General features: G+C 44.6%; 1 protein-coding gene across 1 annotated transcript in view; it reads right to left on the reverse strand.

The window, feature by feature from the left end:
- The window catches only part of npas3 (neuronal PAS domain protein 3), a gene marked incomplete at both ends in the record, with an annotated part of 476542 nt that overhangs the window by 90713 nt on the left and 362289 nt on the right, over positions 1-23540 (reverse strand). The window contains one exon of the mRNA XM_080750653.1: positions 14486-14666. Within this exon, the coding sequence (XP_080606779.1) occupies positions 14486-14666 (181 nt within the window). The remainder of the gene's footprint in view (positions 1-14485; positions 14667-23540) is intronic.

The following is a 23540-nucleotide window of genomic DNA, read 5'->3' on the forward strand; positions in this document are numbered from 1 at the left end:
CCTCCATATATGGGCAGGTCAGCCATAGGCATTGAAGTTAGCTAAGGCTAGGGATCCACCAAAATGACGGCGTCGTGCCGGCGTCGGACGGCGTCAAAAAAAGAACCGGGGCGAATTTGAGCGTCCGGCGCTGACGTTGACGTCGGCAGTGGAGCACCCTTCATTAATTAAAACGGGAGCGTTCCCAGCGTTGACGTTGACGCGACGCTCGACGCACCCGGTGGAGCCGGGGGGGGGGGGGGGGTAATAGAAATTGAGGTTTTACGGACCTACTGACAGGATGTGCTGGTTTGCGTGGATTGTGCACTTCCCCCATTTTAACTGTTATTTCAACACTGCTGGAAACAGCAAAACTTCACCAGAGAAATAAAGTTTTTTTACCAGCTTGTGAAGTAAGCTGGTCTATATTCAGTCACTGGGCTAGTCGTGACTTTGTCATGACTTTCTCCTCATTGGCACTCCTTTAAGCTAATGGGGAGCCCGCAATTCCTTCCCTTCCATACTCTGAACGGGCACAGGATTCAACGCAACACAAAAATTACCGTCGCCAACTACACTCCGCTTATAACACTGTATAATTATAGTTGTAATAAGCAGATCATAATATAATTAAGTGGACATGGGATGCATAGCAATTACTGTAGTGTTACGCAAAGGTTTCCTAAAATGTTTTCCAATAAAGAGAGAGAGAGAGAGAGAGAAAGAAGAAAATATAGACCTTTGGTTATTTTCACTATTGATCACACAGCAAAGTATACACTGTTGTAGGGTTGAGCTGGTTAATCAAACATCACATTATTTTGATGTGAGATAGAGCGATGATTTTCCCAGAACACTTATTCTATACTCTTGAGTTCTTCTGCATTTCTCTCTCATCATATCGATCTATATGAAACCTCACATATTTGCCCTTGAAGTTCTATTAAGATTTAAGAAGGGGCAAAACAGAACAAAACACCATCTACAGTCTACACAGTCTGGCTGGCACGTATGCATTTGTCTTGAACGTTAATGAGTGTTTACCCGCAGAGCGATAATTTGATGGCACCCCGATTAAGAGAACACTCTGATTAAATATAAATGGTAAACATCTTACCTTATCTTCATCATCGTGAGCCAGGGTAGCTTGTTTTAATTGGGTTATTCAACAACATAAACCAATTAAAGCAGCTATATTTTTGCAATTTTATTCAATTTACCATGTATTTGAATGTTTCAACACAGACAAAGCCAATGACAGTTAACCCTAAACCCTATACAAACCTTTTTGTTGTTGTTGCTTTGTACCCAATTCTTATCCCCAATTTAGTCATTATGGCAAACTCAAAAAACAGCAAAAGTAGCAGATCTACAAGCTCAAAACGCTTCGCTTGGCACCGTGTTTGGAGCTTGCAGATCTGCTACTTTTGATCCTTTTGTCTGACACTTTTCGCATTCATTTACAAAAAAAAGAAGAAAAAAAAAGAATGTTTACTTCAAACAGTTGGAGATAAGAGGTTTCTGCTCTGCAGTATACAGACGACATACAGTTAAATCCGGCTCAGTGAAAAACGGACTCCTAAACCTTCACTACAGCATATAACGGTGATTTACAGCGGCAATGTGCTCGTTTTACTGTATGTGCTTCTTAAAAAGGACTCCGGCTTATTAGGAGTTCAAATGAAAACGGAACATTACAAGCAAAATAACTGCAGTAAAAAAAATATATATATATTAATATATACAAATCTCCATCTCAGAGAATCAATTCCACTGAAGGCATGAAACCCAGACACAGTTCAGATTATGGGCATAAGAAACGTTCTCTTATGTCTGAGGTCTGCAGAGTTCTCTCACTGAGACGCATCATTTCTCCCTGCTTTGTATAAAACTACCGCCGTACATCATCTTTATCAGAGACAGAAGGGGAGAGAGGGAGGCGGGGCAAGAAAGCGATAGAGCCCTATGAGTAGAGAGAGAGAGAGAGAGAGAGAGAGAGAGAGAGAGAGAGAGAGGGGGGGGGGAGAGAGAGAGAGAGAGAGAGAGAGAGAGAGAGAGAGAGAGAGAGAGAGAGAGAGAGAGAGAGAGAGAGGCAGGCGCCATGGGAGCGCCACGCAGCGAGATTGATGGGTGTTTGTTAACTCACGCGGTGCAGGCCAGGCGGGAGGTGTTAATTCAGGGCTAAAAGTGGGGAGCCACTCGGTATGAGAACAAACGAGCCGCTCTCGTGATTAAAAACTATTTGTCTTATAGCAGGCCGACCGCAGACGCACTCGATCAACACCTGTTGTGGTGCGTGGCTGAGCGCGTGTGTGTGTGTGTGTGTGCGTGCGTGCGTGCGTACGTGCGTGCGTGCGTGCGTGCGTGCGTGCGTGCGTGCGTGCGTGCGTGTGTGTGTGTGTGTGCTTGTCTACAACACTTGTGAGGACGCAGTGGTGAAAAAGTAAAGTGAAATTATCAGTACTGCAATGTATTAAACATCCGGAATTCAACATTTACTTGAATAATCAGGCGGATGTCATCACGGTGTAGCAATTCAAAAACTGTCCCATGGGTGTTCCTAAAAGCCCGAATAGACAATAAAATGACCAAAGGTTTTTTTGATGGAGGGGAAAGGAACTGAATAACGTGTTCCTTCCACACGTTATGTCCAACCGGGGAATCTCTCCTCTGTCAGGTGAAAAGAAGCGGCTTGGGCTACTCATGCATAGAAGGAAACATGAGGTCAGTCTGTTGCTCTCCACAGGTTGGCAGAGGGAGTGTAGCGCCCAGGATTACATGATTGGCACTAGTTGAAAAATGGGTTGCAACATTGTGGGATAAAAATTATAGATAAAAAAGGGAGTTTGAAAGTGAAATATCCCTTTAAAGTACCAAAGGTAGAAAGTACTCCTTATGCAGAATGTCCCATTTCACTAGATCTACAAGCTCACAATGCATCACATCGCGATTCGCAGACCATTATGAGCTTGTACAGTAGATCGTCTATTTTCAAATGGCCAAAAATGTATCTACGGAATGCTTAAAGTACTGTATGTTTTGTATGTATAATCCCTATATATACCATGTCAAAATGCAATGTGTTCTGAGCTTCTATTACAATATGTGCTACACTTTCACTCTTTTTTGTTTTTTAAGAATATACAAATGTAAAAAATGTTAAAAAAATGTACATTTGACAAAAATAAGGATACCAGGCTAAATGTGTTTTTTCAGGAAAAAAATATTTCTGCATTTTGTGAATATAATCTGTGATTATAAAATAATAGATAATACATACAGGGTTTCCACCTGACAAGAGGCATTAAGTTATGATAAAAATAAAATGAAATAAACAAATGTGTGGAGAAACAATGTTTCTGCCCCACAGCTACAACATTAGATGTAACAATATGCAGATTCTTTCAATTCAGAGAATAAAGGATGGAGGAGAAATTGACAGCATCCATTGTGTTGCACTGCATGTGATCTCTCAGTGTGTGTGCGCGTGTGTGTGTGTGTGTGTGTGTGTGTGTGTGTGTGTGTGTGTGTGTGTGTGTGTGTGTGTGTGTGTGTGTGTGTGTGACTGTGTGTGTGTGTGTGTGTGTGTGTGTGTGTGTGTGCGCGTGCGTGCATGCGTGCATGCGCGCGTGTGTGACAATGTATGGAGGACAAATAGCATGTGTGTTTGTTGGGGTGTAGAGGTGAAATAAACAATATTGTTTTTGTGTGTGTTGACAAGGCTGCTGTATGCTCTCAGACAGCCCACTGGGACTCACCCACGCACGCGCTCGCACGCACACACACGCTCGCACGCACACACACACACACGCACGCACGCACGCACGCACGCACGCACGCACGCACGCACGCACGCACGCACGCACGCACGCACGCACGCACTCACACACACACTCTGAGCGTTCAGGTTTATATCCCTGTTGGGCTCCAGGTGATGAAAAGCCCATCTGAAGCATTGATATACAATCGCTGGCAGGGGTGTCACACCCAATTCTGGGCCCTGGGTACAAGGATTCACTGCGGGCCCCCCATGAATGTTCTTCATAGGGTTGAGGGGGTTTAACCTTTTTAGACTGGAAACGCATTCTTACGCGTTATTTTGTGCTTTAACTATTGAAAAATAGCAGATATACAAGCTCACAGCGCTGCACCGAGTGCCGCGCTGCGAGCTTGTAGATCTGCTATTTTTGAAAAAATCCTGAAAATGCGTGCAAGTCTTTGAATATTTCATATCCTTCTAAGGTTTTTTGAAAAACCTATGTTTCCCATCTCAAAATATTTAGTTCCAGGGACCCCCCCAGAAGCAAAATTTGAGTTAAAAAAGTTCGCTTAAAAGATACATATATTCAAAGATTTGCACACATTTTCACTACTTTTCAAAAATAGCAGAGCTACAAGCTTGCAGCGCGGCACTCGGTGCCGCGCTGTGAGCTTGTATATCTGCTATTTTTCAATATAATTAAGGCCCCTCCACCTTGGGCCTTAGTAAATCAGTCCCACTTTCCCCCCCTTGTGACGCCCCTGCACGCTGGCATGTCGCTTATTTTCTGAAAACACGCATGCACACACACCCACACACACACACACACACACACACACACACACACACACACACACACACACACACACACACACACACACACACACACACACACACACACACACACACACACACACACACAGAAAATGTCTTGTGCCAGGGACCCACAGGAGAAACTATTTGTGTTAAATAAAAACGTATACATTTTTTTTTTACTTTTAACCTTGTAGGTCTGTTATGTTTTAATAGTCAAAATGGATAAAGTGGTTCAAATGATTGATGCTGTATTAACATATTTTGCTGTGTCTCTTAGGTACCCTCAGAGGGTATCGTTACCCTCAAAAAGTAGCGATATCCAACACGGTTTATAACTGCGATATTATTGTATGTTATTTATTGCTATTTATTATGTTCATGAATTAAATACAGAGGGCTTCCAACGTAAAAAAAAAAAAGACAGTAAAAAGTCTTATTTGGGATGTTCCTTTTAGGCAGGGTGTTTAACTGTACTTGTACTGTACTGCATTTCAATTGTATTGACTATACTTGTACTGTTCTCTATTTTTGTCCAATAAGATAATCAATCAATCAATCAATCACAAAAAAAACATGCAGTAATCCTGGTCTCTATACTGCCTCCCCCTGGCCAGCCGGGGTGTCTGAGTCTGGAAAATAACTGGTTGGAATAACGTGTTCCTTCCACACGCTACGTGGAAGGAAATCGGGGAAACTCCCCCCTGTCAGGTGAAACCAAGCGGCTTGGACTCCTCATGCATAGAAGGAAGCATGAGGTCAGTCCGTTGCACACCACTGTCAGAGGGAGTGTATAGAGCCCAGGATTACATTAGATAATTGGCACCGGGTGAAAATGGGTTGCAAAAATCGTGGAATATATGGCATTGCCTCTCGCCCTCTCTTCTCCCTCCCTCCCCCCCCTCTCCCTCCATTTCTCTCTCATCTCTCCTGATGAAAGAATGACAAACAAGAAAGGAGAGGGTGATGCAACCAGCAGAAAAAAAAGAGGAGAAGAGAAGAACAGAACTGGAGAGGATGAGTTGTGTTTGTTGTAATTGAGTCAATGCGTTCTGACGGAAGGACAGATGGGAGAGAATACAATCTGAGACAAGCGCGTGCGCACGCACACACGCACGCACGCACGCACGCACGCTCTCTCAGCTTCCCTACTGTCTTCTTTATAGAAATATTTGGTTTTCATCACTGTATATCAGTTTGTGAGTCTTGTCATCGCAAAATGGGTGGCGTGTGTGTGTGTGTGTGTGTGTGTGTGTGTGTGTGTGTGTGTGTGTGTGTGTGTTGTGTGTGTGTGTGGTTGGGGGGGGGGGGTGTTCATATAGCCAGGAGGCAGACTCAGGCAGTCTGGCCCTTCTTAAAAAAAAAGAAAAAAATCCACTCGACTTTCAATGACCTAACATAACACACACACACACACACACACACACACACACACACACACACACACACACACACACACACACACACACACACACACACACACACATACACACATACACATACACACACACACACACACAGCGCATGTGTGTTGATCCATCTGTGCGTAATGTACCTGGGTGTTCGCACATGCATGCATGTGTACTGTACGTGCACATCTCTGAAGTCAGTATATACCTTTGTGTGTGCGTGCACGCCTGCATGCGTGCGCGTGCGTATGTGTGTCCCTATGTGGAAGTGAAAGCATCTCATCTGAGCAAACATGACCTCAACCAGCCACCGTAGCTGTGTGACCTCCGACCCCGCCTGCTGCCACTGTCTGCCAGCCAGCACATCAGCCCGGAGGCTCACTGCACCGTCCGTCTGTCTGCCTGTCTGTCTGTCTGTCCGCCTGTACCTACTGTATGTGTCTGTCTGCCTCCCTCTCTCTCAACCACCTGCCTCTTATTTGTCTATTTCTCTTACTCCATTATAATTCTCTTTATTTCCACGAATGCGCACATAATGTGGCTGAACCAGAGTAGTGTGCTGTATGTACTCTGCAGTGGTGGAAAAAGTACTCACATTCTTCACTTAAGTAAAAGTATCAATACTGTAATATAGATGCACTCTGTTACAAGAAAAAGTCCAGAATTAAAAATGTACTTGAGTAAACGTATGAATGTATTGGCATCAAAAAGTACTTAAAGCACCAAAAGTAAAAGTTCAAAATGTTTGAAAATAGCACTTTGCAGTGTATTTCAAATTCACCCATTCACGCACCGATGGAAGAGGAAGCTACTTTTGTCCAAAGTTCTCCGAATCTGGTTAAGAATCTGGCTAAAAGGAGATTTTCTTTTTTTCTTTCTATCACACAAAGATTTGGCGGACCCCCTGTAGTAACTCTGAGGACACCCCTAGGGGTCCCAGACCCCCCGTTGAAGACCCCTGTCCTAAAGTGTTCTCAACCTCCTGACAAGCAGACGTCATGGAGGATGGGTTCTTGGTATCAGCACCCAGAGCCCTGCTGTTCAGCTGTCCTCTTCTGCCATTGTGTATCAACCTCCCAGACAGCCCCATTGTAGACCTATCTGTCCTTGTTAAGGAACCTAATTAAAAGAAAAAACTCAAATAATAATAGCCCCTGATTGGCCCATTGTGCACCCTGAAGATTTCCAATTAGCTCCGGAGAGAGAGTGCGCGAGTCGCACGTCCGTAGCGAGAAACCTAACGAACTTAACGAACCAGACGGCTAATTTTGTTTTTAGTGGCAATCCTACAGGCCAGGGGAAGCTCTTTGTTTGGGCTCAAGTGGGTTTTTATGACTCTTTAACAGCGCCGACGCTCCAGTTTAATTAATTTGAGGACTTTTAGCTGGTCCTATTGTGATGGATTCTCTGTGAGAGAGCGGTGTGTGGAGTGTGTCTACTCTGCTCTCTCTCTCTCTCTCTTCTAGACGTACTTGTGGATGAAAAGGTCTGAGTGCTATAAAGTGGGCAGCGCAGCGTTATGCTAATGTGTGCGTTGTTGACGCTTATACCACAGCTTAGCGTGCGTCTGGTACTGCCTACGGAAGAGATTCCCAAACGAGAATGTTATTTTTTATATATCAAATAATATACAGTTGGGAACCGCTGGCCTAGAAGTTTTAAAAGGAGACTAATTCCCTGTATCGTCATACTACATTTTCAATGAAACAAAGGAAAAATAGACGATCTAAAAGCTCACAATGCCTCGCATAGAGACACGTTCTGAGCTTGTAGATCTGTTCGGCTTATATATAGATATTTTTGTTGAAAGAAATTGTTTTATATTTGCATTTAAATTGTCACTTGGTTTGTGTCACACAACCCAGTAAAGAAACCACATAAGGTACAAAAGGTTTAACCTATACAAACGCGCGCGCGCACACGCACGCACGCACGCACGCACGCACGCACGCACGCACGCACGCACGCACGCACGCACGCACGCACGCACGCACGCACGCACGCACGCACGCACGCACGCACGCACGCACGCACGCACGCACGCACGCACGCACGCTCACACACACACACACACACACACACACACACACACACACACACACACACACACACACACACACACACACACACACACACACACACACACACACACACACACACACACACACACACACACACAGAGCTCACGAACACAACATCTATAGGACATTGTCCTTGGGAGACGAGAGACCCTTAACGTGACTTTAAATGGAGGTAAACCGGATTAATTATGATAAATGTGTGCGATTACTAGGAATTATTCCAGCAGTCACTGTGCTAATAGCATAATTAGCAACAATAATCAAGGACTTATGATGTTAAAATAAGTGGAGTTGCGGACAATTAAGAAATGTCTGGAGCTAATAATGGAGAACTTATGCCGTGAAAAACAGAGTGTTAATTTAACTCGGAGAGTGCACAAAAATGTAACCAAGTGGACCCGTCAAGGGTCCATTTGGTTACATTTGTGGACTCCCAGAGTTATGAATGGTCCAATTTGCACTGAGGATTTTACTGTGTCAGGGGAGACGTGGGAGAAATCGCTAACATTAGCATTCAGCGTTTCTCGTATTTTAATACGTCTAAATGAGCCCCCGCTAACGCTGGGATAATTAAATCTGCACTTTATCAAAAGAACGTAAGAAGAATTAGTGAAAATTAACATTCACGTTTCACGTTTTTGGTGACTAAATTGTCTGGCTGATTAATTGGAAATGAGTGAAAATGAATTGCCGAGCTTAAGTCGAGTACTGGGTTGTTTGAGTCTGACCTTGCAGTGTGACTGTAAATGAATGTCAATAACGTGACTTTTTTAAAGTAAATTATTAATATTAAAGTTACTGCTACGAATATTCATGTGTGAAACGTGTCAATAGTACATGTTTTTAAGGGAAAAATCTATTATTATGGATATAAATAAGTAAACACTGTGATTCTCTAGCAAATACATGGAGATTAAACATAAGGAAAACCCGCACCTTGACCTGAACACAGAGATTACACACATGTATCGATAGACCAAGAGTAGCTATATGGAATGGAAAAGTAATTAAACCCTTCTTTTTCATTTTCCTTCTTAAAATTGCTAAATACAAGGCACAAATACTGAGTGCCTGGGTAGCTCAGTCGGTAGAGCTCTCGCCTCTGTACCGCAAGGTCATGGGTTCGATTCCGGGCACCGCCAACTCAGCGTATGAGTAGCACGGCTTGTCGTGCGGCAAGTACTGGGAGCTGATGGTAGGTGTGGCTCTCCACCTCAGCAGTCCATCTCCCAGGGGTCTAGCGCATTGTAACGGGGACAGACTCCCGCGTGTTACAGGCTATTACCGACAATAAGCCACTCCCGACCTACTTGTTAATACTGAGTTTCCATACAATCAATTATTTGCACTTTAAAATGATTCAATACCGATTCTGCATTGTAAAACGATACCGATACGATACAAAACCAAAACGGTACGATATTTTGCTTTTGCAAATCGCTACACCCCTGGTGAGAACACATACATGAGAAAAATAAAAAAATAAAAAAATAAAGTGTGAACTGGAACCTGACATTTTTTACTGGAAGAGTTTCCAGATTGTAGTAAAAACGGCCTTGAACTTTGTCCTCGACCTTGGGCGATCCTCTGTCTGAGGTTTCATTCAAATCACACAGTGATGGAAGGCATTATAGACAATCCTTTTCTGCTTATAGTGGCAATGACCTTGACCTTGGAAGCAAAGCCCTGAAACACAAACTCATACTTTAGCCATGAAAAATGGCAGATATACAAGCTCACAGTGCGGCACCGAGTGCCGCGCTGCAAGCTTGTAGATCTGCTTATATTAAAAAAAATAATAATCGGTGCGCGTCTTTGAATATTTCAACCCGATTTATAAAGGTCTTCTAAAATCTTTATAAAGTTTTTGAAAAACAATGTTTCTATGTCAGTGGCAAAGAGAAAGTCGCCAGCACTCAACGCTGACGAAGACCAAAAAGGTCGAAACACACCTGTGGTTGCACCGCAAAACAAAGTTTACAAATGTTAAACAAAGTGTTAAAATTATGTTTTTATGTGGCCACACCCACCAGTTCATTAAGTATGCCTGGTTGTCAGGTGGGTGGTGACCCAGCTGAAGTTAGCCACACCCACAGCTGTTGGTTGTATGGTAAAAGGGGAGGGGCTGAGTTCATGATGTCATTAACTCAGTGTTTTTTTGATCGGGCCTTTTGACTCAGATGCTTTCAGCTTTCAGGAATAAACCAAAAATACACAGGGAAGACAAATGTGCACATTGTAAACACAGCAGGGGGTCTATTAGAGTAATGTTAACTCCATAGACTCGTACAAAACTATGGCACCGCCTCTTTAACAGGCACACGCACACGCACGCACACGCACACGCACACACACACACACACACACACACACACACACACACACACACACACACACACACACACACACACAGGCCTGTGACTCATCTTTGGTCAAATTGCATCAGTGTTTAAAAAGACGATGACCTTGCGAGAGAGAAGAAGGGAGAGAGAGAGAGAGAGAGAGAGAGAGAGAGAGAGAGAGAGAGAGAGTAAAGAAGAGAGAGAGAGCGATGGAGGAACATACTTCAAAGACAGACGTCCCTCTCCTCCGAGGTCAACTGGTATTCTAACGCTTCACTTTTAAATACTTTATGAGAGAGGAGCGTAATTAAAACGATACGGGAGAGTCCGCGTTCAGCTCTCATATATTATAAGCCAGCAGAGAGTTGGGCCGTCAAACTTTAAACAACTTTCCAGGTCCGTCCTCGGTCCAATGTCATCCGCACCTTGCTCAAAACACTTTCTATTAACAACAGGAGCATCCATTTTTTTAAACCAGCCTATCTAGCACGGGATCAGGATCTAATGCCGAGGCAGTGACACGAGGCAGCGACACATTGGCCCACAGGCCCACTGGTATAGTCAGCCCACCTACTGTATGTGCCCAGTCCACCCTTCTCCTTACATAGAGATCCTTTGGCACATAGTTTCCAGAATCACACTGCTTCTGGAAATGAATTCTGTCTTACAATTTATTGCGACTGTAGGTCGCAGTTTAGTTGAGACCGTAGGTCACAGATTAGTATGTGAACGGTCACAGCTTGTCCGTATGCATGTATGTATCTCTGTCTGTCACGCCTGACACTGTGGTTCTATGGGTTTGTCTGTGGTTCTATGGGTTTGTCTGTGGTTCTATGGGTTTGTCTGTGGTTCTGTGGGTTTGTCTGTGGTTCTATGGGTTTGTCGCTCTGACATCATGCTCTGATGTCACTGGGCTGTCAGGGGAACCACTCTGAACAGAATGGGTTTGCTGCTCTGACATCACGCTCTGGCTTCACTGTGATGTCATGTCACACTAACAGAATCCCTTTTATGCCCATATATGGAGTTCCCTGATGTAATCAATATTAAGCCCATATCTAACAGGACTTCATATGGGAATGCCCATATATGGAGGCCAAATCGGCCACATACCACACTAACAGAATCCATATATGGCCAAGACAGATGGCCAAGACAGCTCATATCTGTGTGGCTGGTTCTATAGACAGGGATCTCCATGTATGGGCATAAAAGGATGTGATGTCAGATGTCATAGACATCATAGGACGTTCACATACCGAATAACTGAGTAAGCATGTTTGGGCTCTCACAGCATATCTCCATATACAGTACATGGATCTCCATATATGGGTACCAGGGGTACCCTGGGTAACTGGTCCGATATACGTCACTGGCCAGATGGCCAAGAATTGACGCGCCAATTGGCGCCCTGAGGCGTCTTACTAGTATTACATAATGTCAGGTGCAGCATGTCCAATCCTGTCATGTCCTGGACATTATATTGTCCAATCAGAAAAGGGAAAGAAAACGTCCACACTGAACTGAAAAGGTTACAAATATCCGTCCATTGAACTCAATGTCCACCAGAATGTGTGTGTGTGTGTGTGTGGGGGGGGGTTTGCAAAGAAAGACAGGAGGAGACGAGAGGACGAGAAGAAATGAACAAGGAGGAAACCCCAGGGAGCGGAAAGGAGAGAGAAAGAGAGAGAATGACAACGGAAGGAAGAAAAAAAAACACAAGGAACTTCCAATTAATTTACAGCTTCCATCCTCTCCAATCAGCCCACCAAACCACGGACGAGGAAGGAAAGAAGAATTCCACGGCAGATCTAATTACCAGCGTCTCTCTCTGTAGACCCAGACCATCTCTCTCTCTCTCTCTCTCTCTCTCTCTCTCTCTCTCTCTCTCTCTCTCTCTGTTTGTACAAGCTGATGAAGTGAGCGAGAGACTCAGATGGATATCCAGTCTTTTTGTTTAATTTATAAATGGATTTTACCCCCTTAATACTTAAATTATCATCACCACATGTCAGAGAGAGAGAGAGAGAGAGAGAGAGAGAGAGAGAGGGAGAGAGAGAGGAGGGGGTGTAAATGGGTGGTGGGGTGTCAGGGGAGTATGTTTGGAAGGCAAAAGTCTATGACATATGGTGATGGGAGTCTGCGCGCGTGCATGTGTGTGTGTGTGTGTGTGTGTGTGTGTGTGTGTGTGTGTGTGTGTGTGGTAGGTAAGTGGAAAGAATTCCGATGAGAAATATGTCCTTTTCAGGCTTCTGTACCACCGCGGAGCATGTGCTCTGATTTACAATCTGTCCGCTAATTAAATACACAGGAGAGAGAGAGGAGAGGAGAGGAGAGGAGAGGAGAGGAGAGGAGAGGAGAGGAGAGGAGAGGAGAGGAGAGGAGAGGACCAATACTGTCAGAGTTGACGGTTCAACCAATGCCTAGTGGTGCCTCCTACTTTCAGTTATTCCTCTCCTCCGTCCGTCCGTCCGTCCGTCCATCCCTCCATCCTTCCTGCATCCTCATCTGACCTTCTCTCTCTCTCTCTCTCTCTCTCTCTCTCTCTCTCTCTCTCATTGACCTTTACCTTGCCTCTGTCGCTCTCTTCTCTTCTCTGACTTCCCAAAGTTCAAGCTACTACTATTGACCTTTTCCCCTCCTCCCTTGCCCTCTGGATCCTCTCCCTCTCTCGCTCTCTCTCCCTCTCTCCTCCCTCATCCCTATCTCTCTCTCCTGCCTTCCCCATCCTTCATCCCTCCATCTCTCCCCTACTGGGGGGTCTCCTATTGACCAATTTTCATGATAAAAAAAAAAAAGCTTGTATATCTGCTATTTTCTAATTGCTAAAAAGTATGATCAAATGACTGGCTCAGGAACGTGATGAAAACCAAACAACCTCCGTGAATTTTCAGGCTGATCTAGAAATGCAAAGTAAAGGCCTGTCCATACTGCGTCCGACCACCTAACTTTTGGTTGGAGAGTTGAGACTTAAAGTCATGCAGCTTTCCAAACTCAAATTCCGGTTAAGGTGCCCTCCACACTAGGAGCGGTTGCCGTCGGGGCTGCCGCTAGGATCAGCGGTGGCCGCACCGCGGTGAGACACAAACACACTCGCTCAGTGAGTAAACGCTGTGTGGTATTTCACAAAGATGAACACAATCGATCTCTCACCGCCCGCGTACGCATGCACAAACAAGCACGCTTGCGGTGGATTTCACGGCTCGCCTCGCCGCCCCAAAACTTTGCTGCGCGGCGGAAAAAGCCGCCCGCCTCTCATTGAAAATGAATTGCTAGGAGGCGGTGACCGCGCCTAGTGTGGAGGCCACCTATTGCTTTTCAGGAGTCACGAGTGAAGTCACTTTGCTAGTTGAACCGTACCTTTCCGACGAAAGGTTCGGTGGTCGGAGACAGGATGGACAGGCCTAGGCAGCATCATAGACTGTAAAAAATATGGACGGTGGGAAGCCATTGGTATGCTGCGAAAATGACGTTTTTTGCCCTTGTACGGGTGCCACCATCATTGTGGAAATCAACGTTCATTGGTAGAAATCGTACCATCTCGAATGCTATTGGCTGCCAACGGTCACGTGCAACCACAGGGATACTTGTCATCTGCACCTTGCTCAAAACACTTTCTATTAACAATAGATGCCGCCACACATATCATGAGGACTGAAACGAGGCTTTAAACTAGCGACAGGAACCATAAAGTATTCATGACAATGTTTATAAGAAAATCATATGTAAAAGTTCAGGGGAAATGAAAGGAATCCATTCGAGAACATGTTGCTTCTGGTACCAGAACAGCACATTACCCCCTCCACTCTATTACAGACATCAAACAGGTCGTAGTCTTTGATGCTTTCATTGAACTAACGAGCTATTGACACTTGTATGGCTCAATCAATTACCGCAGCTCACAACCCCTTTGAAGTTCAGAGGGAGCAATTAAGAGCAAGTCACCTTGATTTTTTTTTTTAAACCACTGCTCCCGAGTCCAGACTAATATCCGACACGCAGTGAAGAATTAGTATGAGCAACGCCAGGCTACGATCACACATGTTTGTCGTCCATTCGTGTCATTGGCCGTTTTTTCCCCTCCATCTCCTCCAGTCCTACCTGGTTCGGGCGTTTCCGAGTGCGAAGACGAGGAGGCGGACGACGCTGCGTCCTCATTGGCTGTTCCCTGGGACAGGGAGATGCCTCTTCCCGGAGGCAGCTTCATGCCCAGCTGCTCGGCCGTCTCCACGTGGTCGCCCGGGTGGATGTAGTCGAACGCACTGCTGCCCGTCAACTCCACCTGAGACACACAGGCAGGGAGGAGGAACACTGCTTAGTTTGGAGGGTACCTATACAGTATTTAACCATTTAAAGCCCCTATAGACCACTGTTTCCCAAACACTGAGACGTGCGTACGTACCCCCTTTTTTAGTTTTACTACATTTACAACAGAAATATATTTAAGAAAGAAAGAAAGAAAGAAAGAAAGAAAGAAATCACGACTTTTCAACACTTCAAAATAATTCCAATTCCATTCATTTTACAAATCAGATTTGGATTAAACCAATCCCACTCAAATCTGGATATGAAATCAGATTAGAGCTGGATTTGGGCTGCCAGTTCGAACGGGGTTGGACCTGTGTTAGAGCTGTACTTTGACCGCTTTTTTCCCCCTGTCTACACCGAATCCCTTCACCCAAAAATTGCCAATCTACAAGCACACAACAACACAACATGAAAACGTTTGAGAACCACTGCTATAGACAACATTCAGCCACTAGACTAGTCGGATTAGACTCAATATCACGCCTCTATTGGGATACGTTTCCTTATTTCCCTCAGTCACATCTACAATAAGGCTGAAGGCAGCACTCATGTAGCTTGTGTGTGGTGTATATAGTTGTGAATTCTTCCCTTTTGAAAACATTGGAACGTACACTTTATACCACCACTGTCATGTGGAAACCTTGTCCACAAAACATTCATTTTTCATCATTATATTTAAAAAAAAAGAAAACAGTGAAACTGGCTGATCTACAAGCTTGTGATCAGCTATGTAAGCTCTAGATCGGCTATTTTCACTACCTTTCACAAGCACTTCTGCGACATTCATGTATGATATGAAGAAAAGAAATCCAAAACTTTGAAATATGGAGATACAGGGTTTCTGCCCATACATAACAGCATACATAATGAAAATGTCTCTGTTACCACCGACATGTTAACCAAAGGAGAAGAGATACACATGAGCTCATATCCCTGAACACATTGCATCACTGCAGCACCACTGTTCAATAGTCACTCAGGCAGCATTAACACAATGTAGAAATAGCCTACTCTGTTAACCCATTTAGGTCTAGAATTATTGAATGCTTTAACCAGTGAAAAATAGCAGATATACAAGCTCACAGCGCGGCACCGAGTGCCGCGCTGCGAGCTTGTAGATCTGCTATTTTTGAAAAAGCCATGAAAATGTTTGCAAATCTTTGAATATATGTATTTTTAAAGCGAACGTTTGTAACTCAAATTTTGCTTCTGGGGGGTCCCTGGAACTAGATATTTTGAGATGGGGGTCCATGGCCAAATAAATATCAGTTTGGGGGTCCTTCACATGAAAAGGTTTGAGAACCACTGACATAGTAGTCTCTCAAGAACAGACTAACTGAGCTCCAGTTAAGTGAAAAGGACCTTTTCGTTGACGATGGCTGGCCAGATTGCTGACACAGAAACATAGGTTTTTCTAAAAAACCTTAGAAGGATTCAAAAGACACTTATAGAATCGGGTCAAAATTCTAATTTTCACGATTTTTCAAAAATAGCAGATCTACAAGCTCGCAGCGCGGCACTCGGTGCCGCGCTGTGAGCTTGTATATCTGCTGTTTTTCAATAGTTAAAGCATAAAATAAATGGGTGAAGTAACTTGCGTAAATCTACAAAAGTATTGGCATCAAAATATACGCAACACATTTACTGCCAATCCACCGGAACTGCCGCGATCCAGATTTTTTTCTCTATGTCTGCTCCAATGTTATCAGATTCAGAGAAATGCATTTATCTCAGATTCTTTTCCCAGATTGCGGTTTTGGTCAAAACAAGCTCTATCCAACGGAGCATAACTAAAGAACGAATGATTGCGGATACTATTTTTCTTTTCCGGGTAAAAGGAGAAAGGATTGTCGGACCTTACAGACAGCCTTTGTTTACATCCTGGTCATGTGAAGTGTTCCGCGTGTCGGCGAAATAAGGTAAAAATACTGAAGAACCCTGACAGAGGCGGATGAATGAATGAAGGAATTAATACCTGGCAATCAACTGTCTTAAAAGTGCCAAAAGTATCCCATCCACCCACACACACATACACACACACACACACACAGTCAAATAAATAAGTCCAGATATATATCACTTGTTAGTGGAAACCCAAGTCCACCCCAAGCTCTCATCAGAACAATAATGATGAGAAATGATATCATCTCCCAATTTATTTTCTACTTTGCTTTTCCTGCTTTTGTAAAGCACACTGTGTCTATGTCTCGGGACACAGAGAGACAGGAAATATATAGTGAATAAGGTGATATGACACAGAGGAAAAACAGGAGAGAGGGGCGGGGAGAGAAAGAATGTTTCTAAAGACAGCAAATGCTCAATTATTATGGTTTTGTAAGATAGATTTCTCTAAGTTTAAATGTAACACAGATTTTCTATTATTCCCTATAATTGTACATACATTATTTGCATAAAATATGTAGGGCCGATTGACTTCAAACTCAGCACTCGCAAGGACTCGAGGGAGTGCGGTGCAACGCCATTGTCCCGCCAATCAGACCAATATGTCCAGGGGTGGACTGGGCATCTGGCATACCGGGCATATGCCCGGCGGGCAGACTATACTTTTTTTCCCCCACCATTTAGGATATTAGGGATTAGGATAGTTATAGTAATATTTGGGCTGGGCGGCCACTTAGTAAAGAAGGCCAATCTTTCAGTAGCACTGGCCTTCAAAGCAGAGAGAAATCACATGATTGGCCCACTGGCTTGTCTATCATCTGAATACTGGCCAATCACAGGCTACTGTGGCCCAGGAGTCCCACCCAAATACATAACAGCTGATACAAGCCCTCAACGCTTCGCTGCCTCGACGCATCGTGGGCTTGTAGATCTTCTATGTTCGGTTTGCGCCGGTTGTGGTGGGCCGGTCTGGGCCAAGATGCCAGGGTATGTCCCAGTCCGGCCCTGAATAATTACGTCCATATATGGGCATATATGGATATGCAGTTGTCCAGAGCCACCGGTCCAAAAAATATTCCCACATACAGTAAGTACAGGCACAAACGGGACACAGAAAGACGGGTATAATGGGTACTCTGACAAAGCCCCTACACTATGACTCAGATATATCGGTCGGATCGGCGCTGCCATGTAGCGACCCGAACCTCTACCTGCCTTGAATAGAAAACACAAGCTTGCTTTTGTGTTGTGTTAGTGTGTGCAGGGGTGTCCAAATGTCTGTGTCTGGGCCCTGGGTACAATGATTCATTCACATTTTGTGCTTTAACTATTGAAAAATAGCAATCTACAAGCTCACAGCGCGGCACCGAGTGCCACGCAAATGTATATTCAAAGATTTGCACACATTTTCACGAGTTTTCAAACATAGCAGATCTACAAGCTCGCAGCGCTGCACTCGGTGGCGTGCTGTGAGCTTGTATATCTGCTATTGTTCAATAGCTAAAGTATAAAATAATTAAGTCCCCTCCACCTTGGGCCATAGTAACTCAGTCCCACTTTTCCCCCCCTTGTGACGCCCCTGAGCTCACTCGCTTGCGTCTGTCTCTTGGGTTGCACCACACCCAAATAAATCTATTCCCCCTCCTTACCTTTATCATGGAAGTGAAACAAACACGCTTCCTTGTTTGACAAGTACAGAGTTGAACCGCACAGGCTGTCATTAGCAGGATTTCACAACATTAATTGACAGGATGAAGGAGTGATATTTTGGCAACCCTAATGCATCTACACGGGGCGGGGCGCGCGCGCACGTGTGTGTGTGTGTGTGTGTGTGTGTGTGTCAGATCAGGCTTTCTTTTCCTTTAATTTTTTTTGGGTGGGGTGGGGGGGAGGGGGAGGAGGTCCACAGGGATGAAGGGATTACATGCAAGTAATCCCTTTAATAGCAAATCCCTTTAAGGAAATTTAGTCCCCCTCATAATTTGTCATCTAGAGCAGAAACAACTGATTAAGAAATGAGAGGGATCACTCACACACACACACACACACACACACACACACACACACACACACACACACACACACACACACACACACACACACACACACACACACACACACACACACACACACACACACACACACACACACACATGCACGCACGTGTACACACACACACAAAGCACAGCAGTCACGTTCACCTGCGTATGCACACGTACGCTCACACGCACACAAACACGTGTAGACAAAGACACACACACACACACACACAGGCACACAGCGCGTGGTGTATCATGGGAGTCGGCGTTCATGTTTACACGTTCTGCTGGTAATTGGATCTGCATTGTTGTGCGTGTGAATAACATGATGACTTCTAATCAGCTGGTAAAGAGCTGGCAGCCTACTGTAGCTGCTCTACCACTCTGCACAACGTCCTGTCAGCCTGCCCGCAAGCGCCTCCACGTACAGTGGTGGAAACAGTACTCTTTATTTTTGAGCGGTGCCAGCCGTTTCCAACACTTGAACGAGTGTGTATGTCTGTCTGTATCAGTATACGGCCTCAACAGCTGCAATACCGCTGGGTGGCCAACCTTCCAGTGGTGCTGTTGAGCAGCCTTGAAGTGTTTCAAGAGATACTGGGCTCCATGCCTTAAAACTCTTTCGCCATTTTTTTGTATTTTTAACATTTTCGATGTAGATCTACTATTTTAAAATGTTTATCAAAATAGTAAAAAAGCAACAAAAAAAAAAGCAAAGAAGTTTATGGATAAGAGGATGAAAATATAGCTCACTGTGTACTATGGTAAGGTACAGTACTTGAGCAAGGCAGTTAAGAGAACAGTGGTTCTCAAACCTTTTCATGTCAAGGACCCCCAAATTAATATGCATTTGGCAATATCCTCACGGTCCACCGGGGGGCCCTGGCCCACGCGTTGGGAACCGCTGCTGCAGAGTCAGAAAAAGGCAACACTCCATCACACACTGATCTGATGATCTCCAATGCATGAAGGAGACAGGTCTGTCACCACACACACCATGACAAATATGCACGCACGCACGCGCGCACACACACACACACACACACACACACACACACACACACACACACACACACACACACACACACACACACACACACACACACACACACACACACACACACACACACCATGACAAATATGCACGCATGCATGTGCACACACACACACACACACACACAAATGTGCGCTCGTACACACGAAAGCAAAGACAAACAACAACATAAACACATATTGACACACATTCACAACAGACATTCCTGCCGCACGCGCGCACGCACACACACACACACACACACACGCACACGCACACGCACACACACACACACACACACACACACACACACACACACACACACACACACACCAGTGTCCCTCGGTCTGCTCTTTCAACATGGTTATCATCATTATTATTTTGAGCGCGCGTTGATGTCCTTGTCTAAGAGGACGAGTTAAATGATAAAACGCCAACGACACTGCGCTCTGCTCCCTGCCTTTTAATAAGTCTTATCTACACACACACGCACATGCGCGCGAGCACACACACACACACAAACAACGTCAAAAACTACACACAGACCCTTCACGTTCGCACGCAAATTGAAAGTGACGACAGCTTTTGTTTTAGACAGAAGGTCAGAGATGAGAAGATTCCTGTCAAACTTCTCCACTACAATGGCTAATTAAAAGTACAACAAACGCAGTGTTTTCCCGGCTCAGAATGGGCCCTTGGAGGGGGTTGACTAGTACACGGCACGGCAGTAAGCATGATCCGTCCGCATTGCGACTACGAGCACCAATTAGTTTGTTTTTATTTGTCTTATTAAATCAGGCTTATTTGAAAGACCAGGGGTTCCCCAGCAGCAGAATGTTTTTTTTTTTTTTTTTTTTAATATTTCGTCATTGTCGGGTGGAAACCGTGTTTGTCCAAAACCGTTTGTTTTGTATTTATCATTTTAAAAATGATTTAAACTAGTGAAAACAGCCGATCTACAAGCACACAACGCCTCGCACCGCGAGGCGTTGTGTGCTTGTAGATCTGCTGTTATCACTACTTTTGTGCAACGGCCTTGTATGATGAAGCAGGGCTTTGCTTTGCGAAAAAATGTATACATTTGAAACTTGGAGATAAGAGGTTTCTGCCCGACAGTGACGATTTACTTTGTTGGCCGCACAGCCCCCAAAATGGAACGAAGGCCATTTATTTAAAATGTTCTCCTAATGGCCAGCACGTCCCTGCATTGGCTATTCAAAAATAACAGATGTACAAATTGTGAATCACAAATCTTCTCTTCTGGGGGTCACTGGCACAAACCATTTTCAGATTGGGTCAAAAACAATATAGTATATCTCTGCTGTCAGGCCGAAACCTAACTCCAAAATGTTCATTTTCGGGAAAATTAGCTCAAGTGGAGTTAGGAGGTTTTGACCGAAGGGCTTTTTAATACTTTTCACTGGTTCAATATTATTTTAACCAACACACAGATGTAAAGGGTGTTCAATGGCAAATATTTATTAAAAAAAGAGAGGGCCGATCGGGTGGAGTTAGCTGGTTTGGCAGAAAGTGTGGAGTTAGGAGGTTTAGTCCCAAGCACTTTTTACTACTTTCCGTTGGTTTAATATTATTTTAACCAACACTCAGATGTAAAGGGTGTTCAATAGCCCTGATTTATGCCAAAAATCAAAAACCTAAAGAATGGAGTTGAAAGGTTTTGGCCAGACAGTGACGAAAAAAAAGTTCGAGAAGTGCTGGATAAAAGGATTGTTGTAAAAAAAGAATCGGATAGGACAAACAACCAGGGCCGGCGCGTATATGAAGGCGAACTAGTCAACTGCCTAGAGCGGCACTTCTGAGAGGCGCCGAAAATGTGTTGGGGAAGAGAGAGAGAGAGAGAGAGAGAGAGAGGGGGGGGGGGGGGGGGGGAGAGAGCGAGAGCAAGCGAGGGCGAGTGAGGGAGGGAAGAAAAAAAAGAAAAGAAAAACGGGCAGCGGCAGTGTTGGCCAACCCGGTGCGTGCAGCTATTAAATCTGCCAATCACTGCTCTGACAGAGCTCGCCTATAGCGGCACTTCATGCTAATCCGGCGCTGCAAACAACAACAACCCTGTTTTCAGCACCTTGGACAGCGACCACAGGAGCACTATGGGGCTTTTAAGCCGTGACATCATTTTGTAGGCAGAGGAGAATCTGCCCCCAGAGCATTTTCTGTCCCTCGCTATTTAAAAAAACCACGACTAAAAAATAACGACTAAAGTATAATTCTAACACTTTCCTTTCAACAACAAAGAGAAGCAAAAAGGTGTAAATAGTAAAAATAGTAAAAAGATTCACGGAAACTGGGGGCAGAAATTCTCCTCTGCCTACAAAATGATGTCATACTTAACAGCCCCTGGTCTATTTTCCAGTAGGTTGGTTTTTATTCTTCAAGAGTAGAAAGTCCAGGGGGGCACGGTGGCGCAGTGGTTAGCGCTTCGCCTCACAGCTAGAAGGTCCTGGGTTCGATTCCCGCCGGGGGACGCTGTGGGTGCTGGGGGCGTGTTTCTCCCTCCGCGTCATCAGCGCCCACACCCTAGGTGGGGTTGGCGATAGGGCCTTTCTGTGTGGAGTTTGCATGTTCTCCCCGTGTCTCCTAGGGTTGATACCCTCACAAAAACATGCAGTAATCCTGGTCTCAATAATGCCTCCCCCTGGCCAGCCGGGGCGCCTGATGGAGGGGAAAGGAACTGGTTGGAATAACGTGTTCCTTCCACGCGCTAAGTCCATCCCGGGGAAATCCCTCCTGTCAGGTGAAAAGAAACAACTTGGACTACCCATGCATGAAGGAAGCATGAGGTTAGTCCGTTGTCTCCCCAGGCGCAGCAGAGGGAGTGCAGAGCCCAGGATTACATAGGCAATTGGCACTGGGTGAAAAAATGGGTTGCAAAATCGTGGGATAAAAATTAAAAAAAAAAAAAAAAAAAAGAGTAGAAAGTCCTAACTACTTGCTATCCCTGGGTCACAGATGTACAGTATTTGGTCTATTGAAAACCCCAAATCTTAGATTAGCCTCACGTAAGAGCTGTCTGTGCACCAAAAACAGAAACTAATCAGCCCAGCGATTTCGTCAGGTACTTTATGTTTTGTAAATGGTATTGAGTTACATTTGATGACATCGGTGTTTGGAGAAAAAAATATTTATGAAATTCTTTGGATAACGTAGTACTTTTCCCACCGTCAGTTAATGCTTCATTTCCATATGAATAAAATCACGGGGATCACTTGTGTATTTTTGAGTGTAAAATGTGTAAAATGAAACAGGTTCATTTGGTTTAATTGTACAATATCAAGAGCTAAATTATTGTTAAACATCTACACAATTAGAGAATGTAGAAGAATTGTTATTTTGATGGTTTGCCTGTTCTCCAATGGTGCCAACATCAACACTGTCTGTACAGCATGGAATTGTGGACAAAATCATGTCTGACGAGTCGACGACAACAAAGTTTTGGGTCTGAGAGACTTCATCTCATCAAATGGTGGTCCGGGGCTCAAATTCCCAATAAATAATGGATGATATGAAAAAAGGTTGAAAAGATTTAATAGACAGAGACGCCATTGAGCAATCAGCACCCCTGAGCAGTACCACTGCCGCCCCTATAGCCACGTAGTCGCAATAATGAGACGTCAGACTGACATGTGCCCCTTATGGCTGCTGATCACCACCTCATGGTGTCAGACATGGACTGAAATCATCCACCAGACACAGCTGCTGCCCGTTCCTTTGATAGAATGCATGGCTGAGGAGACACATTCTGTGGGAGATGCAGCAGTAGGAGACTGGGAGTCTCTCCTACTTAAGGGAGGCTTTCTGGATCTATGAACTTAGAACCCTAAAACCATTTGGGATGAATTTGGACTTGGACATTAGA

This window comes from Nannobrachium achirus, assembly GCF_963921795.1.
Source record: "Nannobrachium achirus genome assembly, chromosome: 20".
NCBI classification, from domain to species: Eukaryota; Metazoa; Chordata; class Actinopteri; order Myctophiformes; family Myctophidae; genus Nannobrachium; species Nannobrachium achirus.